At 42.9% G+C, this 27016-nt stretch overlaps 2 protein-coding genes across 3 annotated transcripts in view; both read right to left on the reverse strand.

The window, feature by feature from the left end:
- Window positions 1–508: 508 nt before the first annotated feature.
- lgmn (legumain) lies at window positions 509–8908 on the reverse strand. Its single transcript, XM_079286257.1, has 14 exons — window positions 8778–8908; window positions 8305–8456; window positions 8074–8171; window positions 5111–5192; window positions 4910–4992; window positions 4729–4804; window positions 4264–4326; window positions 3965–4031; window positions 3303–3421; window positions 2261–2350; window positions 1924–2133; window positions 1639–1809; window positions 1205–1272; window positions 509–1019 (listed from the first exon to the last, which is right to left on the reverse strand). The coding sequence occupies exons 2-14, from the start codon at window positions 8443–8445 to the stop codon at window positions 977–979; spliced, it is 1311 nt and encodes a 436-aa protein (XP_079142383.1). The 5' UTR covers window positions 8446–8456; window positions 8778–8908; the 3' UTR covers window positions 509–976.
- Window positions 8909–11007: 2099 nt separating this feature from the next.
- pcnx1 (pecanex 1) overlaps window positions 11008–27016 on the reverse strand; it is a 28687-nt gene continuing 12678 nt past the window's right edge. Inside the window, exons 9-36 of one of the 2 annotated variants that reach the window (XM_079286573.1) lie at window positions 26138–26231; window positions 25493–25550; window positions 24797–25014; window positions 24322–24475; window positions 24095–24127; window positions 22923–23094; window positions 21876–21986; window positions 21571–21662; window positions 20266–20375; window positions 19808–19913; window positions 19550–19642; window positions 19087–19237; window positions 18708–18849; window positions 17935–18112; window positions 17714–17822; window positions 17220–17349; window positions 17065–17123; window positions 16622–16837; window positions 15296–15549; window positions 14979–15209; window positions 14664–14764; window positions 14228–14378; window positions 13898–14128; window positions 13532–13806; window positions 13190–13368; window positions 12362–12783; window positions 11606–11746; window positions 11008–11348 (exon numbers count right to left, since the gene is read on the reverse strand). In XM_079286573.1, coding sequence (XP_079142699.1) covers window positions 11208–11348; window positions 11606–11746; window positions 12362–12783; window positions 13190–13368; window positions 13532–13806; window positions 13898–14128; window positions 14228–14378; window positions 14664–14764; window positions 14979–15209; window positions 15296–15549; window positions 16622–16837; window positions 17065–17123; window positions 17220–17349; window positions 17714–17822; window positions 17935–18112; window positions 18708–18849; window positions 19087–19237; window positions 19550–19642; window positions 19808–19913; window positions 20266–20375; window positions 21571–21662; window positions 21876–21986; window positions 22923–23094; window positions 24095–24127; window positions 24322–24475; window positions 24797–25014; window positions 25493–25550; window positions 26138–26231 — 4352 coding nt within the window. In that variant the 3' untranslated portion in view covers window positions 11008–11207. Of the gene's footprint in view, window positions 11349–11605; window positions 11747–12361; window positions 12784–13189; window positions 13369–13531; window positions 13807–13897; window positions 14129–14227; window positions 14379–14663; window positions 14765–14978; window positions 15210–15295; window positions 15550–16621; window positions 16838–17064; window positions 17124–17219; window positions 17350–17713; window positions 17823–17934; window positions 18113–18707; window positions 18850–19086; window positions 19238–19549; window positions 19643–19807; window positions 19914–20265; window positions 20376–21570; window positions 21663–21875; window positions 21987–22922; window positions 23095–24094; window positions 24128–24321; window positions 24476–24796; window positions 25030–25492; window positions 25551–26137; window positions 26232–27016 lie in introns of both variants that reach the window. The other variant, XM_079286572.1, reaches the window with a different exon arrangement.

Consider the following 27016-nt stretch of genomic DNA (forward strand, 5'->3'; position numbering starts at 1 on the left):
ATGAGATACTTCACAGGATAAACCATTTTCAGATTCATTAAATATGCATCTTGTTAATTCTGGTGGTTATGCACATCACTCGAACACAATTAAAGTCAAAGCACTTTCGGCATTTACATCAAGAATTTGCAGTGTCAACCTTAATATTAATACCAGCCAATCACAGGAGGCCCTGTGTGTATTTTATTTTAGGTATAGTTACATGTAATTAGCTAGGAGGTAATCAAGGCATCATACAGTCTAATGAGACGCTAAATATTCTTAAAATCTTTTCTCAGAGAAATATTCTGTAAAACGTAGCAGGTGTTAAAACATGCTCTGATAAAGCTGACAGTGGTTTATTCTAAAGGAGGTCCGTGTGGGTCTAACTGTCCGTCAGACAGGAGTCCACACAGTCTTTTAATAACAGCAAGTATCTCACCAAGTGTAATATTATCCCAAAAACGTGATATTAACAAATATTAAAAACGTGCTGAATGGTCACAGAGAGAAAAAAGTTTCACAAGTCTTTTTATTTTTATAGCAGTTTTGGTCTTTCCGATTTATTTCAAGATTCCTGTGTTACAAAGTCTCTTGAAGTTCAACAAACATTCAACATCAGTGGGACGTCCTTTACATGTCAATCAACCATTCGTGCCATGTGGTCCATACCACAAATACAGCTGTGAGCAAAACAATTAACATGAATTTCATGTTATAATTGTCAATCCTACGTTCTAAAAATAATCAAAAGCAGTAAAATATCATCCACAAGTCTTTCACAGTGATAGTGCAAACTCATCATAAAACAAGTTTAAAAGTTCTCAGTAAAATCAAAAAAACATCATGAGTAAAAAAAGAAACGTGTTAGTGTGTTGATAAAACAATAACGTCAACTCCACGACAGATTGATTCTTTAGCAGTGCAAAGAGAAGCTCCGCCTTCCCGCATCATCACATGTGGAAGAAGCAGTTTGATGGGAGATGTTCATGGATTTTTACTTGCTGTAATGACACACTGAGTCCATGGCGAGCTGGATGCTGCAGACCAACAACACAATGGCTTTCAGTATCAAATATTCACATATTAAGGACATATAACTAAGTATTCCTTTGCGTCTTAGAATTGCATGTAGTTTTATACAGATTGAACCACTATCACATTACTCCTTGCCTAAACTAGGCAGGTTAATAAACTAGTTTGTTCAGTGGGAAGTGGCACTTACCGGTCTGCAGAGTATCCTCTCTCACACAGGTTCACCAGAGTGTACAGATGTCTCAGAGCGTATTCATACTGAAACACAAGAGGGCATCACACGTGTCAAAGAAACGCCCCCACAGTCGGTGATAATGAAATGCAAATGACCAAAGTTTATTCCCCCGCTGTCGTATTTGTGGCGCTCCGAATGTCAAACAGTTACAGAGAAAAGGGAAAGGAAACCTTTTATCTGAATAAACACATACAGCTGTGTGAAGGTGCACGGGAACATTTTGTAATCAAGTTACGACCCAGAGTTTCTCATTCATGAGGCTGACGAGTATTAGCTGTGGGCGAATGGGTAGGATATAAAAAAACAAAAAAAGAATAAAATACCCTACCAGTCCACCGTTACGTTAACCACAAACACTTTCTACATGTGACCCTTCTGTGCAGCTCTACCTCAGTTCTGTGCCAGTTGAAGCAGTTGTTCTTGTAGTGGTTGACTGCAGCTTTGTAGCACTGATGCTGGGAGAGTTCGGCTCGCTCGTTGAGAACCTCGTCGGCCTTGAGCTTGTTGCCGGTCACCCTCTCAACCACCCGGCGCATAGTCTCAGCCAGCACCTCCCTGACCTGAACACACACACACACACACACACACACACACAAACGATAGATGAGATTTACATGACGTGAACAGTCCTCCACAGAGGACCTGAAACACCACAGCGCTCTGTCGATCGTCACCTTGAGGTGGGAGTTTATCTCCATCAGCAGCCCTCTTGCAACTCTGATGTCATTGGAGGCCATCATCTTCCGCTTGAGGATGGCCAGAGGAACGTCAGGGCTCGGGGTCAGATCCAGATTCTTAACTGGCTGCAGGGTCATCGGAGGAGCGGTCTGGCCGCCGGCCTTGGGGTTACCCTGAAACGCCATGACCTTCATGTGGGCCATCGTCTGTATAGAGAGTAAGAAACTCAAAATAAGTATCTAAATATGAGCAGGAAACCCCCACAGCAAGAGGCATAAAATCACAGCTAAGTGGACATGTTCCCTCCTCAGCAGTGTTCATTCTTTCTCTCACCTTGTTTCCAAACTGCTGGACGTGGCTGGTGTTTGTGTGGCTCTTTACAACCTTGAACTGCTTCATCAAAGTTTCCTTTGTCAGGTCCTCCTGGAAGCACAATGTGACAAAAACATTATTACCATCAACAGGTTTTCAGATTTTTCAGAAAATCACAGACTAAACAGAGCGGCTGTTACTTGATTGTCTTATTTTTTACTTTCTGTTTTGGGATGCTTGTATCTTGAGGGCTCACAGGTGTTACTACACTACTGTAGCTGCTGTTGGAAACGTTCACCACTTCCTGTTCCTGTTCCATTAAGACCAGGTGTTTGGAACAGTAAGTAAACAAACCTTTAATGGACTTTATAGAGTCTGAGTTTCTATTGTACTCTTTAAAATAAGTCGACAACAAAGTTGTAAACTTACAATTAAAAATGTAGGAATTAAAAGTTAGCGAGAAAAGGCAAAAGTTTTGCTTGCTTACTTTTGATAAAAGTCAAACAAGTTAAAATGTCATATATCTTTGCATGCAAATTATTGAGGTGTTAGGTGCTGAAAAGCAGCTGAACTGTAAATTGCTGAAGGCATTTAAATATGTAGTTTGATGTTTGTATGTGAGCACTGAAGGTAGTTGAACCAACACTTGAAAAGTAAGAGCTGAAAGCAGATGAAATGTCACTCCATGTGTGAAAGTTAACATCTGTAAGATGTTCATGGAATAAAACCACGTTTTTGATAGTTTATGTGTCGGGGATTCAAATTACCTTCACATGCTCAGGGATTGTACTCAGCATTACCTTTTGTAATTGTATCTAATTGATATCAGCCTCACCCTTTATTTCGTATCAAAGCTGTAGAAGTTACTGCTAAACAACCAAACACTTTCCTCTGCTGCTCGGCAACATTAAAAAGCATACGATGGGGTAGCTTATTGTGAAGCCGACACGGGAAAAGCCCTGTATTCATCACGGTGTACGCACGATTTTCCATCTCAATTTTCATAATCTAAACCAGACTGTAATAACTTGTATGACATAAAACAGGGGGACACATCACCCACCACATCGGAGTCCTCCATCCAGTTGACACTGTACCAGTCTCCCAGGTACGTGTCCCTCTTCTCGTCATAGTAGCAGGCGTAAGAGGACTCGTGCGAGTTGGAGGCTGTGGTGGCGTACACTAAAAAAAAAGATATAAACTCTCATGTTATGCTGTGTAGTAGTTTGTAGAGACCTAAACACGACTCGCATGTCTGCTGAAACTGAAGGGCAGTTTGTGAACTCACTCAGAGGTAAATGCAAGTTGAAGAGTGATTATGTTCCAGAAATATAAAGATATCTGATTTAGACTCCAGATGTAAGTCCGGTAAAAACAAAGGGATGTGACAACACCAGCACCGTGATTCATCACATGAGGCCAACCAAGCACATGACAAATTACCACAGGCAATAATGCTGACTGCACTGTTTGAAACACCAAAGGACTAAGAGTCAAAAACTGAAGTCCCCAAACCAGACCGCAGTGCTGGGCTCAGCAGGTGAAAGCTAAAACCAATAAATCACATGAGCTTTTACTCTTGATTGTTGGCAGTTTTACTTCTTTTTTTTTTTGAAGTTCAGCAAATGTAGATAAAGTGAAATGGTCACGAGGAAAAGTCACGTGTTATGTTATGTTATGTGGTTTTACTGGAACGCGAGTCTCAAGAGGTAAAGTTCAACTCACCGTCAATGTCAGCAGGCAGGTGTTCCATCATTGAGCCGGACTCGCACGCCTCGATGTACAACACCATCTGTGGACAAAAACCAGTCATATGATCTGCTCTCACAGCTCAGACACACAACCACCTGATGCACCTTTTATCACTGACCTAGATACTCTACAGGTAGATATTCTACAGGTTTAAAAAAAAAAAAAACATCTTTGTTTGTTACAGATCCATTCACACCACAATCTGGTTCATGTGTTTTTCATTGAAAATGGCAATGTCAGCCAAAAAGAATCAACAGAATGTTGCTGCGTACCTTTTTGTATTTCTTATTTTCGTGCATGTATGTAATGGTGCTTTGGAGATCGTCCACGTTGAGCTGCAGAGAGAGAGAGAGAGCGAGAGCGAGAGCGAGAGCGAGAGAGAGAGCGAGAGCGAGCGAGAGAGAGAGAGAGAGCATTGGTAAACAGACGTGTTAAACTTGTGCACATACCAGTTTGTTCGGTTTTGTAGTCTTCATTTCTTAGTCGACATAAAATATAAAATTTGCAGGACACCATGTTTAAATTATACTCATAAAGTTTAAAAGGCTATGCTTGATCAGTTTATTGTTTTTTTTAATGTCACAATACTGCTCAGAAGTTAAATTCGTGCTCAAATACATAAGCAAACAAAACAAAGAGACAACTATCAAACGAAACAAACTCAACAACATTTTGGTTTGGTGCAGTAAGCTCAGGAGGGAACATTAGCAAGAGCAGGAAGCCGAAAAAGTGCTCACGTCATCATTGGGAAAGGCCAGAATACCAGGCGCCCCGTGGTCGGTAAAGTACACAAACACGTGGTCGTTGGGGCCGCTGCCAAAACAAACAGAGCAAAGTTAGAAACGGCTTCTTGATGAAGCAGGTGTTGTGCTGCTCTGATCCCACTACGCCTCTACCGGTTTCATTCCATCACTTCACCTCTTCAAAACCTTTCCAGAGCCACCTTTGACGTTTGAGGAGTCTCCCTTCAGCACTGCCAGGAAGTTTTGTGGGGTCACATCCTGCAGGAGAACACGCCGACACAAATTTAAAAAGTCTCTCCAAACAAATCAGTTCGACCATCAAACACATGTATTTCAGAGCTTTGATTTGTACAATTATTTGCACTGAAGCACTCACGTCTCCGATGTAGTCTTTAGGAACCCCTTTGTACACATCTGTGCCATTCGGCCTGTTGATCACTATCCCAGGGGTGGGGTTCCTGGGAACAGAGAATATGAGTCAGATAAGCAGAAGGAAGTAAAAAAAAAAAAAAACGGCTGACAGAACACAGTGTCACTTGATCGGTGAATCATTCATCTGGTATTATGTCAGAATCACTTCAGGTTTTCTGCTACTCACGTTACTCACAATGTCACGTTGCTAATACACGTTAGTTATTAACCACAAATCCAACACGTGATAATCCTGTAAGCCAGGGATTTCCAAAGTGGGGTGCGCGCACCCCTGGGGGTGCGCGAGCTGCCTCTAGGGGGTGCGCGAGAGGAAAAGTGTAATGGCGGTCTGATGGTGTAATAATATTAAATATTTAAAAAAAAATGTACTTTTAATTTAAAAACTGTCAGGTGGGACATCTGAAGCTATCAGTCGTAAAAGAGGAGAGGGACAGAGAGAGAGAGAGGAATCGGAGGCGAGGGGAACGGAGAGGTGCGTTGGGGAGAGACCGGGAGAAGAAATCGAGTCAGAGGAAGATGAGACGGAGGAGACCAAAAGGAGGAAGGGATAGCACAGACAAATCGGGAGCACATCGGCCCATCGCGGAGTCAAGGTGAAAGAAGAGGAAACGAGAGTGAGCATCAGACTGGGAAAAAAAGAGGAAATATGATGAAAAGTATCTGTGTCTGGGCTTCACTTGGATTGGCAACGCAGATTCCCCAAAGCCACAGTGCGTGGTGTGCAGTGAGGTTCTGGCTAACAGTCTGAAGCTCTTATTTACGTCGCCACCTGAACACCAAGCATGCCAGTGCAAGTCAAAAGCCCCTTACATTGTTTATATCGAAATTGGAGGAGTTACAAAACAGCCAAAAACAACTGGAGTCTCATTCATGTGTTGGGTCTATAAATGACGCACTACGGGCTTCATATCTGGTTACAGAATAGTGAGAAAGGGGCTACCGCACACAATCGCCGAAGACGTGAGCTTGCCAGCTGCCAGAGAGATGGTGGAATGTATGATTGGGGAGAAAGAAGCAAAAAAGTTGTGCATGATCCCGGTGTCCAACAACACTGTGTCGCGCCGCATCGATGCTTTGTCCGAAGACATCCTGGCTGCATTAGTCGCTCATTAATTGTAAATTAAATGTGATAATCTGCCTCTGAGCCTGTGCGTGTGTGCTCGCATCCGTATTGCTCTTTAAAAGTGACGCCTTGTGTCACTGAAAGTTATTGAAACTTTGTTGCAGTGTTTCAGGGCGTTTTCACACCTTCAGTTCGTTTGCTTTGTTGCAGTTGCTCCTTTGTTCGGTTTGTGTTCACACTGCAACATTTAACAGCGGACTAAATCTTGTAAACAAATGCCACGCGCGAGCAAACTGTTCACTCATTGGTCCGATTCTTATGCGGCTATGAAGCTTAAAAGGATCTGTTGCTTCTTTTTTTTTTTTATTATTAAGGAGGGGGGGGGGGGGTGCGCGAAACCAGTCGGGATGTAGAAGGGGGTGCGCGGCCTAAAAAGTTTGGGAACCGCTGCTGTAAGCCATGCGAGAGCACCATACGGATATTCAACAGTAAATGTTGTACGACTTCTCTCTACAACCCGACTACATAATGACAAGAGAGTTTCACGCAAAGACTCATGGGACACCGCTAAAGTGTGTAGACGGCTGATAATAGTGGATACTGGCTTTCATTGGTTATTACTATTAAATTAACATGCAGTGGAAATAATCCATTATCTGCAACTTCTCTGCACACACACACACATATAAGATGTTAGTACTGTACAAACAGCATATGGACAGAAAGTAACTAAATAACATTGATAAGAATATTTTTAGTTGCAGCTCTATTTAACCATTTGAGATAGTTAACATGCAGAGTTTACGTTGTTTCCCTTCTTAAGCTCTGGTCTACACATAGAATGACCTTTTTCATACATTCCAGCAACTTTATACAATACAAGAAAGCCGTCAACATTGCTCCTGAGCAAGTAGACAATCATTGCCGCCTAACACTGCTGCATGTCACGTTGTGTAACAGAGTTCCTATTTCTGACCGAAACTGACTGTCTGCTTTCACCACTGCTCCTTCACCCAGTCACCATGGCAGTAATTTAACTCCAATCCACTGAGAGGAGCTCTAAAATGAGTTCCTTGCGACTCCTCTCGGTGGACCTCTTTAACTCGGCCCGTTAGTGCTGCCTGCTATGAGTGCTGCTGCCGCTCTCGACGATGAACCACACCGGGCCGACACGCCACAGAGACACGAGAAACATCAACACGAGCGTGCGATTATTGTGTGGCTTACAGCTACACACCTCCACTCTGTTATATTTCTGTACAATCGTAATGTTCCTGTTGTTCCAACAGCGCCGACAGAACGAGACCTCTTTTCTCTAGCAGATTACACCTCAAGTTCAGGAGGCCCGTTCTCCCGACTAAACGGTCACTTCATGTCACTAATTTAAGACGATACGCGGAGTAGTTTTGAACCAGGAACTCCAGTATTTGGATCGTGCAGCTCATGAAGATGAGCAGACGTAAAATGAAATATACATAGCTGACATCATTATTCATCACCTTTAATGCTTAGCTCGATACAACACTAAGACAGTGTGGAACTCTTTAACAGCTATATACAGTAATATGTTGATGGCAAAGTTAGAGATTCAAATCCTGTAATTGGACTTTAAACTGAAACGTGCGCCACACATAAACATAAACATGAATGTTGTGTGTGCTGTATCACATTTAGGAACGGTGTACAGTATAGTCTCTAACGTTTCTTTGCACAGTCTACCAACTTGCAAACAGGGGAGAATGAAGGTCAACAAATTACAGAACTGCGATACAATGGTGGTTTTGAACACTTCGGGGGAAAGAAGAAGTCTCTGTATGACAAAGAACGAAAAAATGTCAACTCACTCCTCATTTTGTGCCAGGTCGTCGTACATCATGACCACTATCTGCTCATCCGGGATGCCATTCTTGTGCACAATCTGGTAGGCATGGCAAGCATCAGCCTGAGAGCGAGAAAGAGCAATATGGAGAAGTCAGTTGCTGGAAAAACTCTGGGAGTATCTAAGAGGAAAGTTGATAAAAAATAGCAACGTCAAATCATGCATCGACATTGTGGGAGCAGTTTCACTCTCTCACCTGGTGTCTGTAGTTGTACCAGCCATTGGAGCCAGCTACGATAACCACCCAGTTCTTGCCGCCGTCTGGGTCCTGGGAGGGGAACGCGTTTACCAGCCCGAGGCTCAGGCCGAGCAGGGAGAAGAAGACCTGATTCAACATGTCCTCGCCTTCTGTGGAAGTACCCAAGTGAACGAAAGGGATGATTCAAATATCTCAAAGTCAAATTCACTGTTAGAATAAAGCGGTTTGTTTTGGACTGTTCGGCGGCAACAAATCAACGAAAGGTAAGCACGAAATAATACAAACACACCACCCGATTGCCTGGATGTCACGTGATCTATTCTCGGACCAGAGCTAGCTTAGCTGGTAGCACAACAACCTACAAATATATGTATTTTAAGGAGCTGTTCTAGCTATTATTATATAATAATATTGTTATAATACGCAGAACGAATCCTGGGTAAATTACAAACAGAGAAAGACATGTTTACCTTTCCTTTGTTGTAGTGTGCGAAGGAGAAAGCAGCCAACGAACAAACGTGAAAGTCCTCAGCATGGGTCAGTGGGACATTTATATATGACGTCGGGAAAAACGGTCGATAGGAATTCTCGCGCAGCAGCCAATCCGAGGGCTCGGGGGGCGGGGCGTCACTGTAAACAGTCATGTGGTTGAAGAGCAACAAAACATGTATGAGCTCCTCCGTTTCCTGGTTCAAGTGAAACATAGATTGACTAGGTTCCTGTGGATTATAATTTCTAAGAAAAACAATCCATTCTTTAAACAAACAAAGTTTACTTATGAAATAAACTAATGTATTTTGCCCTTACTAACATTAGTCTGATGCAGTATGGTATGGAAGTACATTTACTAAAGTACAACTTTGAGTTACTTGTTCTTGAGTATTCTCATCTTTTGCTACTTTATACTTCCACTACATTTATTTAATATCTTACAGATAGGACTAGAGTACATACTGTATATGAATGTCATTTTTCCTAAAGATTATTCGCACAAACAGCGTGTGACACACAATTTGCAGCATGTTACACAATTCTTTCAAACCTGTTTAAGCAGGCAGTTAGGACATGTCATATGATTCACTCTGCCATAACCTTTTACAGCAAGTAACCCATAAAATCCCAAACCACTTGCACCTGCAAATCACAAGTTTCATTTTAAAAAGGTGCTGAATTACAGATTCTGAGCATATGTATGATTGAGGGATTGCCTCCGATGGCTGAGCCGGTGGCTAGCAGCACAAACGGTGCAAACAACAGCAACAATGTTGACAGAGTTAACAGTGTTGACCTGAGGAGGCAACAGAGGGTCGGCGTTACGCCTCCATGACACCGCCGTCGGCATCATCAGCTGTAACCGCCGTTTGAGCGCAATGCAGAGCAGCAGCGAAAAGCTAGCCAGTAGGGCACATAAAAAGGGACTCGCATGCACTCACATGCACCGTGCAGCCAGACCGGCCACATAAACAAAGCACAGAAAAGCTCGGTTGACGACACACACAGAGGGAGAGTGATTTCATTCTCTGCTCAGGTAGACATTACTCCATTACATTTTTACTTCGCAAATAGTGGTTTGCTGCTATTCTAATGCCGTACATTTCAGATTCAGCACCTTTAAACTTAGTCTCTCCTGCAACATTTTGTATATTTACCAAATATTTACACGGTGCTACATGTGCACTGGTTGTGTATTCTTTCATTTAGTGTGTTAGACTCCAAAAAATATTCAGAGAATTAAATAAAAATACAAACAATCAGAAGAGGCGCATTAAAGATGTCAGCAATAAATCTAACTTTTATTTCTCCATATAGAAAAGAATCAAGTTAAATAGTGAAACAGTCCATCAAAAATTCGGCATCTTGTTTTCAACCAATGGTCCTTAATACATTAACCTGTCTCAAAATGAAAAAAAAAGATGTAACAAAGTGTAAATACCATGTTCACAGTTATAAATATTGAAAAGAAAATCTTTTATACATTGACATTATATATTTATATATATTTGAGTAAATATATATATATTTATATAGATATGTAATCATATACAGTAAAAAGTTATTTTCAAGTTTATCAAACATAAAATAGTAAAATAAAAATGGCTGAAAACAGAATGATTGCATTTTTTTTCATTCCCAAGGCATCGGTAACCATGGCCATTCAGAGTCTGTAATAAATAAAATGTGACATTGTCTAAAGAGTGTAGTGCATCACTGTAAATTAAAAAAAAAAAAAAATGATAGTGCAAGTTTTTTTTAGCGCAAAAGTAATCTTGCAAATCTCGAACTAATCCAAACGGAATGACAACAAAAAACAACAACAGAGGAGTTTGTTGAGCGCATCAACATAAAGTCTCTGACTTCAATCTGTTCTGCATCACAACTTCCTCTGTAGTCTTGGCAGCGAAAAAAAAACAAAAAAACAGCTTTCACATGTGTGAAACCATGGCAGATATTCAATACCAGGCTTATTTTTTGGCAAATTACTCAAAAGACAAACAGAACACAAAAAAATCTCCACACGCTCTTTACACTCAGCACTGTCAGAATTGCCAACAAAATATTGTCTGAAATGCATAGAAATGAATTACCAGTAGCAAGAACTAACTTAACTTAAGGGTTGTTTACTGTCATGCAGCATTTCTGAGACGCAAAGCAAGGCAGATATTATTAATGTGTGTCGATGCAGTAAAGGATGTTGGATGAACGTATGCTCTGCCTCGGCTTGCACTTTTCCCTGGCTTCCTTTCCCCCTCAGCGATAAGGAACGGGGGACGGGGGAGAGCTCCCATTTCCTGTTTGTCTGCAGGCTCCTGCGTCCTGCTGAAAGCCAGGGAGGTCTGGCTTCGTCTTCACACACAGGCGTGTGTGTTTGTGTGCTTGTGTGATGCGTGTGCTTGCTTGTCTCAAACCTCTGCACCCAACTCAATGACCCCAGTCTCAATAATGGGCACGAGCTTATCTTCCACCTGTACCAGCAGGATGGTCTTGTCGATATGGGAGCGATTGGCTGGGTCTCGGCTACAAGGCACCCACCGGTGAATCACCTGCAGAGGGCAACAGAGGAGGCGGCTTTGTGAGAAGAATCCTCCAATCAAATTTATGAGGCGTTTATTACAGAGCAAGTAGGTCACAGAGGGTGTTACACGCCAACAAATAGGACACAAGTACAAGCAAAATCACAGTCATTGCATAAGAGGTCAGAGAGTGTGAGAGTGTGAGCTGACAGGATGTGACAAAACACAGCAATATTAGCTTGTTAATGAATCTAACTTGCATTATGAGGCTGCTGATGAAGACTTACATGTCCTTCCATGCCCTCTAAGGGGCTCCAGTCCCTCCAGCAGGTCCGTCCTGCCCTCAGTCTCATCGTCTCGTCAGGCCACTGCAGCTCCTTCTGCTTCGATAAGTTGATGTTCTCCAGCACCTGACCGACATCCGCAACCTGAGCGACACCACGGAAGAATTATATTTACGTCACAGCAGGACTGAGGGTCGTCAGTCAAAGAAATGACTGACATGCAGATGCTTCACACATTAGCTTTGATGTCTTTTAAAACTTTGTTTTAAGGTGTCCTGGTAGCCTGGTGGTCAAGATGTGACCCTAATTTTAGGACCCCTGTTGCATGTCATATCACTCTCTCCCCCCAGATATTTATCTCCACATTAAAAAAAAAAAAAAAAAGGCAACATGCCATCAAAATAATGAAAATTGAGTGACATGAAAGACATGGCATGCAACCAGATCAGCAGTAAAGAGTAAAAGTTCTACCTTTTGTAACAAATTCTCATTTCAGTAGAGTACCGGTATTAATGTAATTACAGTGTTTTAAGAAGAAGATGATTTGCTCTAAAAGTCAATAAATGGTCGATATTTAAATGACATGCATAACAAGATTAGGAGTCTGCAGCCATGCCAGTGGCTCGGTGAGGCTGTACTTCAGCTAAATGCTAAGATCAGCATGCTAACATGCTCTCAATGAGGATGGAAGCATGTTGATTCGCAAATGTAATTTTTACCATGTTCATTGTGTCAGTTTAGTACATAATGTCTACCAACCTGCACTCTGTAGGAGATGTCATCTCTGCGCACGGTGGAGATCATGGGGTTGTGTTGTTGCGGGTAGTGATGATGGTGATGATGCTGGCTGAGGGGATCGGTCACGGTGCTGCACATGCCGTCGTTGCCCAAGAGGCCCACCAGCGTGTGGCGTTTGCAGAGAGGGATGCTGTGGCTGGAGAGGGAGGCGGAGGGGTCAGAGGTGGAGCCCAGCCGGAGTTGCAGGGAGGTGGGGAGCGTGCGCAGAGACAGCTGGCTGGTGGAGGAACGTCGGCAGGGCTCCAGGCCGGTGGTGGAGGTGCGCAGGGAGGAGTGACGGCTGCTGCTGTAGCGGTAGGAGGATGACTGGCTGGCAACAGAGGCTCGAGCAGGAGAGTGGCGTACCAAACCCGACTGGACAGACTGGGAACTTTGACTGGTGCCTGGACACATGGTGGTGAAGTCAGACGCAGACCATAATTAAAGGAGAACTCAGATTGATTTAGTGTTGCAATCTCATAAAATGTGGGGACTTACGAGAGACACATTTTGTAAATGGTAAGGTGGACGAGATATCCTGGATCCACTAGTATGGGTCAAGCTCCAAAAACACTGGATCCTACATATCCCATAATGCAACTCAATAGTGCCCTATACGAGACCCTCCCTGTCATACCTTCATCTTCTAAACTACACATCCAAGTGCATATCAGAAACTAAAATAACTACTGTATATCTAAATTCTTCTTTTAAAAAGGCAGCTCCGGTGAAATTCAAAACCAAACTCAAAAATATGAATTCGTCATAGTATTCATAATATTAGTGGTTGTCAGGTTCGCTAGTCCTCACCCAGTGTGTGCGGCTGGTAAGTATGAGAGGGGGCGGGTCCGGAGGTGCCACCCTGCGACACAGAGCTCTGCTGAGAGTCACCCCCCGTCCCATTCCCACTGCCACAGGACATCCCCCCTGCGTCGGAATCCTCGATGTTCCCGCCACTGTTACAGCCAGCACCACAGCCTTTCCGTAACCTAAAAACAAAGATCATTTGAATATCATCCGTTGATAAACTACAGTCAGATTAAAAAAACACAGAAAAAGAAAACAGGAACAGATCACAAATCGGCTCTAGCGTGAAAATCTTATTTAACAACATCAACCACTTAGTTTGTGTTTTTGAGAGCGCCAACAGACCTGTGCCAGGTGCTGACAACAAAGTTTCGGATGTTCCCGATGCTGATAGGGCCTCCGAGAATGTGTCCGAGCTGGGGGTGCGAGTTGCAGTAGGAGGTGGTCAGCGGCGATACATAGATGGGATATCCGATGGGCTGGTCACAAGAGGAATTGATCATGTTTCGCAGAGCCTGCTTGGCGTTCTGAATGCTCCCGCGCTCTGGGTTTCTGTTTCTCAGGAACACCAACTCCTGCTGCTGCCCTGCCCAAAGGCCTCGGACACATTCTTTATTCACCTGCAGCACAAGAGGTTACGGTCTCATAAGTACTTGTGTCAGCAATAATCAAGGAATCAAAGGCTAATTCTTCATCTGCCGCAGTTCTCACCTTGATGACGCGAAAGCTGAGGTATCGTCGATTTAGCATAATGATTTTGTACTCGTTGGTTCCCTCGTCGAGGACGTGGCGCAGGGCGAGCAGCGACGGCGAGTTGGACAGCACAGCGCTCCTCCAGGCTGGGTCGCCCTCGTGAGCGATGACCAGGTTCTGCTGGTGGGAGGAGATGGCCTCGAAAAGAACCGCCGGCTCGTCGTACTCATCTGGGGACGTGAAGTGGTCCTAAAAGAACAAGTGCAACATTGTGTTACAGATCACGTCTGACAGAGGATGAGGTCAAAGATATGTGGTATCGACAACATGACACCTGCAGCGTCTCACCTGGTGTAATTTGAGAGACATTCGGATTCCAGGCACCACAACTTTCCTGAGGAGTTCCATGTCTGCAAAGATCCACTCGTCCCGCACGGAGGAGATGCGGAAATCTCCCTTAAAAAGTGCATGAAGTCCGTAAAGGAAAGACTCCAGATTGCTGTGATGGAAAGATATCGAGAACATATAGTTTTGTTCTCACTCAAAAGGTTTACAAATACGTTTATCCAGAGCACAGACACTACATCACATGACTTATCTAATAAAATATGCTTCTTTATGCTTTTAAAAGTTACAGAGGAAACATCAAAGACATGAACGTCCCAGATAATTCTGGTTGTGCCGTTACATGTGTTACACTGTCTGGCCTCCATAGGTGAACTCTCTCTCTGCACTCAAAGCATTATAAAAGGTTAACTTATTATAATGAGGATTACTAAATAACCTGGACATATGATGGGCAGCTGTTCCCAGAGCTCTCCTCCCCAGCACACACAGGCCGAAGCAGAGCAGCACCAGAGCAGAGTCTTTCTCGCTGTCAAGTGGCTACAAACACAGTGGAGACAAGGAAGATTCATCAAACTCACAATCCCAACTGGTGCTAAACTACATAGGACATAGAAATCTGTATTATGAACAATTATGTTTCGTATGGGTGGAAACTCTTCGTTGCATTTCTTCACTTATTAAGACATCATTCCTTAACATTTGATTAAAATCAAACTGCAACAACCGAGTGTTGTCCGTTGTCCATTATTACCATGGCCCTCCGAGAGTTGCAGTACTGGATCCAGCCCAGGTAGACTCCACAGAAACTGTCCCTGGAGATGCCTGCGAGTCGATGGTCATAGTCCTCGTCGATGTTGGGATTGAAGGTGGGATCCAGGTCGACGTAGTTCCTCTCTCCGCATCCCCGCAGGCCGTCTTTCATGGTCTCGTTAGCCAGCCACTCCTCCAACTTGGTGGAAGCGATCACATAGTAGATGATACCCTGAGACCAGGAAGGGATGATGCATTTAGATCACATGTAAATAATATAATAGTGACACCTTTTTTTAACTGCTACATCCCACTAACCTTGACATAGTAGGTGGTCAGGATGCGTCGTAGATCGAACACCTGCAGCATGGAGGCGGCGCTGTTATCAGTGATGCTGTAGCCCTCCAGCACGTATTTGGTGACCAGCACCTCCCAGGCCAGCCAGCGCTGTCCAAAGGCAGCATTAAAGGACAGGATGTGAGGGAGGTGGCCCGGCTCGCAGCAACAGCAGCCCTCGTCTTCCTCCACCCCCTCAGTGATGGCCTCCACTTCCCTCTGCTGGCAGTAAGTTCCTGTGGCGGGAAAAACAGATTAATAGACACAGAATACTACTGTATACACAACAAAAGTCAGATGAAAACTAATGTGGAGACCACTAATGTGGAACTGGAACTATGACAACTGGCACATTGAGAGAAAGTCTGAATCACACATATGTAAACTGGTTAAATACCACTTTTGACACACAAAAAGTGTTGTGACAGTAAAAAAAAGTGCTGACAGACAGGTGATGAGCGTCATGCTCTGAGGAGTGCCTCCAATTCTGTAAAAGGTTTACAGCATGTCACATGCTCTGAGCACTGTTTGCTGAGTCATGCTGGTAACGAGTGCACAGGTGTGTTTCACAGGAAGATAACGCACAGCTGGACTAATATGCTGGAAAGTTCCCGTCACAAATGGAAATACTGAGCAACCGGTTGAAGGAGGAAGTCACTGAGAAAATATTATGCTGACTTGATTTTCAAATACTTTTAAGTTGCCAAATAAAACCACAAACATCAGAAGCCGGTTGGACCGACAAGTTCAAACAAAAATTGTAACTAAATATTCACACCCAGTAACTGCTGTTACGTAGCTAGCTACAACAGACAAAGCTAACGTTAGCTTGCTAAGTTACAAGCTAACACTAACAAATCTAAAACACACATATCTGTCCATGTATGCACATATACAAATCTCATATGTTCATTTAAAAAGGGATTAGCGGGTAATATATGATTTAATGTTTCATTTTGCTGTAAAACTGTTATTTCTGGAAGTTATGTCGCAGCTTGGGATGCAACAGTGACTTCCTGTTTATAGAGTTGGCTGCTTTTTGATTGGAAGGTGCTACAGATGTTACTTATGTCTCTACTAAACCTTAAAGCGAGTCGTTTGAAACTGGATAGCTGGTACTAAGAGAGTAGGAAAGACACAAACTTAGAGATGGATTTACAAATAGCTGGTGCAAATCAATCCTTAGAATTACTTGCAAATACCTAGTGACACTAATCGCATTAGCTACAGTACAGTGTAAGATAATCACAACTCGTGTCTCATTTGGTACCGCGTTCTTCCTTCTGTGCCACAGGTGGACCTTCTCACCTCTGAACTCCAGCCCTCGGAGCTGGAAGGTGACCAGGCCGTTGCCGATCTCGATGAGATGCACCAGAGCGTTCAGGTAGTCGGAGGCCAGGATGAAGCAATCGCCGGTGCTGAAGTTGCCCCATCGGCCCAGGAGGAGGTCTCCACACAGGCTGTGCTGCAGGGAGCGGGTAAGGTGCTCGTAGAAGATGGAGTTTAAATTGTTGTCATCGGAGCCTGAGGAGGGAAAAAAAAACATTATTGCATTTTACGTTTGCTCGCTGACATCACTGGAATAGACTGAGAATAAAAAATACACTTGTTCTATCATTCTAAATCTCAAAATACAGCTTCGATAAGAGGATGTCTTGCTGGGAATTTAAACTTAAACAGAGCGGAGAACTGTTGTGATAAAGCTTTTAAGGGAAAACAAACTTTTCTTTTTTATATTGCTATGCCCTCACCTGGATTTCTGTCCAGCTGAGAGGCCAGCCGAGTGTTGGAGTGATCCACTCTCTTGGTGCTGCAAAAGGTTGAAAATCACACATTTCAGACGCATATTCACAGAAATAATATCTTATCTTAACATGGAATAGTATTTTAGATATGTTTTCCCTACTTGTAGTCTCTCTCCCAGAACTTGATGGGACGGACGTAGGATGTGATGAAGATGGCGCTGCCCAGGAAGGGGTTGAGGGGAGTGGAGAAGACCGTTGACACCAAAGCCTGGACAAACAGCATGGCCGAGTCTGGAGGGGCTCGGGTCAAGGATCACTCAAAAGAAATATGTAAGCTTCGCTGTACGTAACATCTGCTGTCCCTGTGATGACAATGAGCTGGATAAAATACCATACAGTTACATACACTGATAATATATGCCAAAAAAAGGCTTTCTAGTGCTTTGCCCACCTTCATTTCCAAACATCAGGGGAACAATAACACAACATTACAAACACATCTCAACATCAACAACTACGGCCTCAAAAAAAGACAACAAATTTGAGTCAAATACCTCTCTGAAACACCATCAATGCTACCATCTATTATCAGTTGCTACCTAAGAAACCGGTGTCGCAGTATAGGTTGTGATAAACGACAGCAGCGAAAGGATACGAGGCACAGCAAAGGGCTGAGCAAAGGCGTGGAATGCTGAGCCCCATGTGATCTGCCAGGGAGCGATGTAGGTGTAGACAAAGTGCAGCTTGTAAAACAGCTCCCACATCTGTAAAAAAAACAAGCGGCCCATTATAATAAAATATTTAATAATGCAAATACTGTCTCTTGTGCCGAATCAGAACGGTGCAAGACGTACAACTCATATGTATTCCTCTCACCTTGCTGAAAACGATGGACATGAGGAAGAGGTCGAGCAGCAGCGTCTCTGACAGATGACGGTAGTCAAAGGTGAAGAAGAGGACGGTGAAGAGGATGGTCACATACTGGTAGGTGGGACAGCTGTAGGAGGAACGGAGCAGCTTCAGGCCAGCTACTGTGATCATCAGAGCGCCCACCCTGGAGGACATTTTAAACAAGCCAAACATGGTAGACACTTCAATCATGATGAAACCAGCATGCTTTAAAAAAACACGAGAGAATAAAGGAACAAAGTTAACAACAGCAAAACCATGCAACCAATTTGTTTTTTGTATGGAAAAATGAGTGTTTATCAGTAAGCATCAGGTTATAGCCTTCACATAGCCAGGCTAGCCCCTCCCCCCCGTTTCCATTCTTTGTGCTAAGCTAAGCTAATGGGTTACTGTCTGCATCCATAGTTACTGTACGGTCATGAGAGTGGCATCATTCCTCTCAGCCAACTCTTTACAAGAAAGCAAATAAGAGTGTTTGTCAAAATGTCAAATTATCGTTTAAAAGTTTGCAAAGTGAACCGATTCTTATCTTTAAAAGGTTATTAAATGAATTTGCTTTACAGGTTCTGGATTGTCAAGCTAATGTATCAATCGTGCACAAGTATAGTGCAGTACGCTAGTGGAGAACATGATCCGCCACTCAGGGTTATATTAAGTTATAAAACAAGAGAGAATACGACAATCAAAGAGAAAAAGGAGAGAGAGAGACAAAGATGTTGTAAAATAGAAAGAAGTCTCACTCTGTGTCAAGTCTCTTCGGACTGGCGAGCTCTCTGGCGCTGCCACTGAGCTCATTGAGGATGACGAGTGGATAGAGAACATTCTTCTCCACGAAGAGCAGCCACACGTGAAGCTTTTCAAACCACATCACATGAGCCGCATCTGAGGAAAGAGACAGGGGAGGTTTTTTTAGTCAACAGCATAGTTGAGAGGACAAACTCTGGAGGAATCAAAAAAACAAAAGAAAAACGTTGTTTTCTATCTTCTTTGTTGATATTATCAACTGACATACGACATCAAATGAATGGATTATAGTGATATGTTGACAATCACTATGACTACTAAAGGGTATGATTTGGAAACAGTTTTTGGTCGCTACATGTGCTTCAGCGTACTTACCCCTGACTTCAAACTGATAGTACTCCTTCGTTTTGAGCAGAGGGTGGGAGAAGCAGTACCAGGGCAGCTGCTTGCGGACTTGAGGCAGCAGGTAGTGGGTGAGCAACCCCACCGTCCCCAGCAGTGCATACAGGACATAACTGAGGAAAGGCTGAGGGAGCACAGAGACAGATGACAAACGTTTGGGTGCTTCGAGTTCAATTTATTATTCTATGTATATTGTATTTTCAGTTTCATTACATGAGAGATGTTTTTCAGTTTTATAGTCTTTTGTGACCTGTTGCATTGTTGTTGGTTTTTTTTAATCCCACTGTACTGGTTTTCGCACCGAACCGTGAATTCTAAACTGGGATCGTGAACCGAACCGTGACGTTTGTGTACCGTTACACCACTACTAATCCTCAGTATCATCAAGAATGAGACTGGCGTCAGCCTTTCATTGATAAGGAAATGTTTACTGTACCTGCAGTGCAATAAAGACTGTGCTGACATGGATGGCGAAGTAAAGGACAGCAATGACCACACAGACGATCAGGTCAGACTGCAGACGCTCATTCTGTGCATTCAATAACAAACAATGTGGATTAGAAATAAAGAATAAAATCACCCTTTAAAAGGCCGTAGCAGCTTGAACAAATTGAATTGCATGTCTGATATTTTCAAACAACAATCCTAGCTTCAGTCCTGTCTTTAATCAGATAAATGATGAAAGCCAACTCACCACTGAGGCCCTGAGCTTCTCGGGGAGAGGGTCCTGTACTTCTGACAAAGGGTCCTCTGGGTTCTTATCTTTTAAATTGGGCACAATCTTGGACTGGATCAGCGAGCTATGACGCAAAAAATAAAAAATATTAGCTGGTTCGCACACCATGAATCAAGGGGGATTCATCTCAGAGGGAATACATAATCATTCACTGTCACATGCACTACAACCATTGTGTGAAGCAGTTTCAAGCTTTTTGAAATGATTAGAAAAGCCTCGTCTGAGATAATCCACAGCATATGTGTGCGTAGAAAAGTCACAGATTTCTTTTGAGCAGATGTCGGTCAAGTGGTTCATGGAAAATACTTTTGATGATCTGTTTTTGCCTGCTTTTGTGCCAGATGGGTGAGTTCACCACCCATGGCCATCAGTGCCAGAATTTTAACACACAGGCAAATATTTGAACTTGGACTTACATGAGGACCGAAGGGTCGCCGCTCTGCCGGCTCAGGTGGTAAGACACTGCCACCAAGAGGCCGCAGAACACAGAGAACAACACAGGCATGTGGTGAGGCTCCCAGGTCTCCTAAAACACAGAAAACCACAACCTTTTAATATATTTAAAAAATATCAATATTGTCTATTTTTCCACAAACTCCAATAGATGTAGGAGTTTAAACTAAAATGGTGAACATGGTAAACATTAACTGATACACATCAGCATGTTAGCATTGTGAGCATGTTAGCATGCTGATGTTTGCATTTAGCTTAACGCACCACTGTGCCTAAATACAGCCTCACAGATCTGATAGCATGACGTCGACTCTTGTTCTTATTTATTATTTGTTGGGAAACAGTGAACATTAAAGGGGGCATGCTATGCTCATTTTGAAGTTCATACTTGTATTTTGTGTTTCTACTGGAACTTGCTTACGTTTGATGTTTAAAAAAACCACAATATTTATCTCGTACGGTCTGTCAGAATGAATCTGTATTCTCTCTTTGTCTGAAACGCTCTGTTTTAGCGCCTGTCTCTTTAAGCTCCCGTGTCGAAAAAGCCCAGTCTGCTCTGATTGGCTTGTGAGAAAAATATGGCGCACCTTTGCAAAGGTAGTTCTCCAGCCGTGGGTGGACATACTCAGATAAGGGGATCTGTATATTCTCATGAGCCAGATCTGAATATATTGTTGAATCACATGTTTTGTGATCTAGACAGCCCACAAAAAACTGACTGGGTTTTCTTATTTCATATTGTGGGTTGGTCAGCACTCCAGATACCCAAATGTATGTGCACAAGCACTGAAAGAGTGAGTTTAAAATGCCTTTTAATATATTACAGTTTGAACAGCTGAGCAATACAGACATTTGAATTAATTCAGCTGTTGCTGGTTGGCAGATGCCGCTGGTTTTAGATAAGGGCTCTGCAATGTGTTTAGTAACAAACAGTTGGAAGCGCTCCAAAACAGCAAGCAAAGTTATATTATAATATATATTCTTTGCCAAGAATATTAGGTTTCTACTGCATCAATAAAGCAGTAATACTGAGACACATCTCTATCACAGTCTTTAAACACCAACAGTTTTTTTGCTGCTATAATTTGAGGTCTCATTTGAAAGTGGTGGTTAAAATACAGTACTTTTTACTAGCTGTAGAGGACATCGTTTTAAAGTACATTCAGACTGGAGTTCTCATTTCTCATTTTAGATGAGAGTTAGATGCTCTCCAGCTGATTTCATTGCATCTAGATTAGATTTAGATGCTTGGTTGGCTTTGCTCTCACCTTCAGAGCTCCGTAGCAGAAGCCATAGAGAAGAGCGATGGTGACGATGCTGCGCAGGATGCTGTACAGCGCTGACAGAAGGCTTGTGGAGGCTGCAGCAGAGAGCACAGAGAAGGATGTCAGCAATGAGGCCACTCAACCAGACAGGCACCAGGCCAGGCAGAATGCAAATCAGCACTCCAGCCTCTAATGAAGCTTTCCATATCATAATATATGAAGGCAAGGGTGTGTGAGTGTCTGTTGTCTCATTCTGCAGAGGTTAAAGTCACCCCTGCAATGAAGTTGTGCATCTACAAGTCGCTCACCATTGCCCCCGAACACATGGATGTCCAGCTGCTCAAAGATATACATGACGAACGTGTTGACTTGTGGCAGCAGCCCCACGAAGAAGATGATGGGAAAACACAGAGTGAAGACTGCAGGGAGACAGAGAATTAAACACCGATTCGTTTACACGTTTTCCATCTTAAAATTGCAGTTTTCCTTTCGACAACGCAGCTGACAATGACGTTTATTGTTCTGCATCTCTGACTGTCAGCTACAGATATCACTTGTTCATATTGGTGCACATTGGCATTTCTCCAAGGCAACCCGCAGCAATTAATGTTGATTGTTGTTTGATGAAAGGTGGCTTTATTACTCTCGAAACAAATAAACATTGCTTCCAGAAGAGAGATTGAGGCGTTTTGGTGGATGCGTGCCTCATCTCGGTACAGCTCAATCTGTCTCCGGTGTCGGGGAATCAATGAAAGTGCAGCAGTGAATTCTCTCCTGTATCATTTTATTTCTGTGTGTTTTTAAAACATTTCCTACTTTTTACTGATAGCCAGAAAATATGGAACAACAAATCTCCAGCCATGTTTAAACTGTGATTCGGCCAAATACCAGAAATGTACGAGTTATTTTTATTCTGATAACGATGATTGATTGTCGTGTTGATGTACTACAGCTACTTCGTATCGTTTACATTTTTAAATAATAATTCCATATCATCTATGAAATTAGTCATGCTTTTATCTTTTCCAGAATGAATTATTGTAACTCTCTGTTCACCTACCTGTTTGCATTGGCTGCATGTTTTATTTTAGAATTGATTTGAAGTTTTTCCTCATCACTTCTAAGGCACGTCACAGTCTCGCTCTAGCATACATTTGTGCGCATATGAACCCAAACCTTAAACTCTGCCAGCAGCCCCAACTCACTTTTAACTTCTTGTATCGTCCTAAACATTTGTGTTATTTTATGTTATTTATTCTGTTATGTATGGCTTTTCTGAAATAAAGCCATACCAACGAAGGTTGTTGTTATTAGTAATATTACTGTCGATTAATGCCACAGGGGTGTGTACTTACCAATGACAAGGTCCCTGGCAGACGCGAGCACCAGGGAGTTGGTGAGTGCGACTCCGTACAGGGTGAAGCGGGATGAAGTGGTCCGCAGACTGCCATGGTGGAGCAACCAAATGAGGCCACAGCACAGGCAGAAGTAGACAGGCCGGCTGTATGCGATGATACGATTATGGCCCTGCAGGGACATGGGTATGATGATACAAATGTTTCATTATAGGAGCCGGGCTTTCCCATTACAGTCCCGCACAGCTACAGTATTCAGAACAGGCAGCCTTGTACATTTTAAATAGGAAGCCATGCCCTAAACAATATTGAAAACTTGAGCTATTGTGATAAAATTGTGGATAAAAGCGTAGAACAAATAAAACTAATTTCAAAACTGAAATAAATAATCATTCCAACGAGAAAGAATTCAGTTAGTATCTGTGTCATATGAGCCATGGGGACAGTGACACAGGTATAAACAGAAATAGCATCAAGTGTTAGGTTTCACAAGAGAGAGAATGTGCGTCTGCAGTGAGCAGGTTTCAACCCGAGAGGCTACGAGTTGTCCTGCTTCTTCACCGAAGGGAGTCAACGCACCAACAATCAGATTGAATAGGCCGTGTTTGATCAAAATGTGTCGACGATGTCGCGAAAAACGGAAGGGCAGAAGTCCACGAGGTGAGATGAGGTGAAAAGAAAAGGTGAAGGGGGGGGGGGGGGGAGAGAGGGAGAGGAAGGGAGGTACAGACAAAGAGCGAGAGAGTGTGGTCTAAACTCTGGCCGGCTATTTAAAGCGTGTGCCTGCAGCAGAAGGAGCTGCATTAATAAAAGACGCCGTTTCAGAGCAGGCTACTGACGCAAGGGAGGGAGGAACACACAGACTCGCAGGGGGAAAACAACGTCGTTTTCAAGAACCAGAAACAGAAAAAATACTGAATAACAACCACAGGTCATATTATAGATGAAAGGAAATTGATTCTCTATTTGTCTTCCACCATTAAACCATTTTCTGTTGTCTAAGAGCCATTTATTTATTTATTTACATTAAACTTCTGACCTTTGGTTGTTCACTGTGTGAACCCTATCCAGGACTTCAATAACCATCACTCAGAATATATAAGCATCACCTTTAAGCCCAAAACTCCCCAAAATGTGGATACATGGATGATTTATGAGTTATAATTACTTACATGTCGAGGGGAAGAGGAGTCTGGTTGAACACTCTGTCAATAAAGAAAGAGAAAGACGTGAATTCTCTGCTTAAGTATTACAAGTATTACTACTTTATTACGAATAGTTCAGAGTACCGGTAAGTTAAGCATCAAATCATTTTGGAGCATCAATTGTAACAATGGTTCTTTGTTTCACTTTTTCAGGTCAAGTCCAACCACAACGCGCTGTTAACTCAAGTATTCACCTTCAGTAAGGAATACTGGCAACTTGCAATGACGAGGCAGAACTGAAAGACCCAGATGTCAGTGAAGAAGCCATGGACCAGCAGCACTGAACCCAGGAAGGCCACCAGAACAGCCAGCAGTACGGCCAGCACGTTCTCTAAAACCTCACGGTTCCTGGAGCGCAACGGGGAGAAGTCAGCCAAAGAGTGCATTCAACAGCTCCTGCATAGAAGACTCAACTGCTCTAATGCGTAATACCCAAACCAGGTTTAATAAACATCAAGAGAAATAAAAAAAGATACATGAACGTAAAAAATATATATACATAAATGTATATATCGACACACATATATGAATAATATATACAAATAGGGCCCAGGGTGGAACCTTGTGGTATTCCACAACAAAAACATTTTGGTTGTATTGTGACATCTTTAGACTTTAGGATTTTTGTTGGTTATAGTGTCTCAGGTTCGATTCGATGACTTTTCTTACCTGTCAAATAGTGCCAGCAGGGTGAGCCGGTCAAAGTGCAGGCCGACCCACAGGAAGGGCAGAAGCCACAAGCGGTAGTACTGCCTGGCTTTGCCGGCGGCAGCTGTTGCTGCGGGGTCCTCTTGTCCCAGCGGTGCGTCCTGGAGCTCTGGGCTCAGATCTCCATCCTGCTGCTCCAGCAGCTCTGGGTCCATCGTCAGCAGACGGTTCAGACGGATCTGAGGGAGGGAGATCTGTCTCACGGTCAGTAAAACCTATTCATGCTGCGTTGATACAACTCAACGTATTTTGCAAATGTGATTTTAAATAAGAACATTACACAGATGTCTCAAAAGATAGTTAATACAGTTAACAGTTTTCTCTAAATACCACTGAGAGTGTTTGACAACACCACCACACCCACTCCCAGCCATCTGGATTCTTGTTACAGAACGGTTAAAAAGCCAGCAACAGATGAGCAAGACACCTTTCTTGCTCATATAGAACAAGCACATCAAAGAAGTAGGGACGTGCCAGACTGTAAAGGGTTTTGAAATCCAATAAAACATTTTCAAAATCTTGTTCAGGAGCCAACTGGCAGCGATTTCAAAATTGGTGTAATGAGATGATGTCTTGGGACTGAGGTAACAAGAAAAGGGCCGAAAGAGGGAGAGGGGAGTAACAGCCAGCACAGCAGGAAAACTGTTGGGTACTCACCAGGTCATGAGGGTAGAAGCGAACTGAGGTAGAACTGGAGAGGTGGGAGTCGGTGTCCCTGCAGGGCATTAGACAAAATGAGCACGGCGATGAGAGAAAAGCATCTGCTGCACTTACTGTATTAAATCATGAGTCATTTCCCGGTGACCTCAAACTAAATAGCCAATGGGCTATTTGCTTGGCTTTTGTACTGTACGGTTATGTTGTTTTTAAAAGCTAGAGCCATGTTGACACCAAAGGAGCCAGTGGAGGAGTGACTGCACAAAGAATGGCAAAATATGCAACACCAAAGAGCAGGTCGACTACTGCACAAGATATGATGAAATATCTTTTTATAGAGCACATTTAAAAACACGTTGACCAAGCATCATTTAAACATGAACTATGGTCTCCAAATCCACAAATGACTCATGTTGCACTTGTATAATTTTAAAAAAACAAGACATTTCTCAAATTAAAAAGGCAGAAGTCCGAGAATGCTTGGTCACTATCTCCACACAAAATGCCATGCATCAGCAATTCAGTCATCTGTTCCCAGTCAATACAGAAGTCAGATTACATTTTGTGGAGACAGCTAAATTGTAAGAAAAATTTCATTTGAAATCCCACGAAAACAATTCGATGAATTATCAATTCGACACTCACCATATGTTATTGGAGGCTCGTCTGGTTGCAGGTTCAAAATTGACCAGGGACATGTCACACCCGCCGGCCTCATACAAGGAGGGCGTGAGCTTTCCTGGAAAACGAGACGACAACAAGAGAGAAGCAAAGAGTGACTTTGTCTGTGGGAATAATTTCATTGCACTACACGGCCCCTTGTTCCCGGGACTTTGGTCATTTCCGTGTTCATCTGAGCTGATGGGATCATTGAGCGAATGTGTTTCCTCCCAAAGGGGCTTTAAGCAAGTCTGTCATTTCCTTCACAGCAGTCGGGTTGTTCCCGATGTTCTCCTGTTGCTTCAGTGGAGCTTTATGTACTTTATCCTGCGATGAGGAATGAAAGCAGGATATAGATGTAGTACCTCTATAGCTCATACAACCATGACAACAAACATACTTTAACAGCCTTTGCCGGGTTGAATAGAGCTTATCTTGCAATGTTATTTCCAATCTATTCATCTTATGGGTATTGCAAGAAATACCTTAAATACATTCCTAAAATACTGCATGATTAACACCCACCAGTCCAGGAGGAGTATAGAAAAGTTGCCTTGGTAACGCGGCTCCTGCTCAGGTTAATGAAAACTCAATTGCAAATCCCAACTCTGTGTGCCGTTCCTGTTTTTAATAGTTTGCTTGTTAACGATGCTGAATGATAATGAGAGGAAAGATGAGCTGGAATGAGGCTGATACATGAAGTATGAACCAAATTAATTCAGTGTGAATCAACACATATGACAAGAGCGCAAGTAGAAATCAAGCACATTCTTATTTTGAATGACGACCGCGCAACTGAAAATTAACTACGACGAATCGATTGAAGCTTTGAAATGTGCTTCGGGATCAAAAATATATTTGTTC

This window comes from Melanostigma gelatinosum (assembly GCF_949748355.1).
Source record: "Melanostigma gelatinosum genome assembly, chromosome: 16".
NCBI lineage: Eukaryota > Metazoa > Chordata > Actinopteri > Perciformes > Zoarcidae > Melanostigma > Melanostigma gelatinosum.

Coding starts and splice junctions, on each gene's coding strand:
- lgmn (XM_079286257.1), bottom strand. CDS start 8,445: ATGTTGAATCAGGTCTTCTTCTCCCTGCTCGGCCTGAGCCTCGGGCTG. Junction 2,351..3,302: donor GGATGGAGGACTCCGATGTG/GTGGGTGATGTG, acceptor TTGTGCTTCCAG/GAGGACCTGACAAAGGAAAC. Junction 2,134..2,260: donor TCCAGCAGTTTGGAAACAAG/GTGAGAGAAAGA, acceptor CTCTCTATACAG/ACGATGGCCCACATGAAGGT.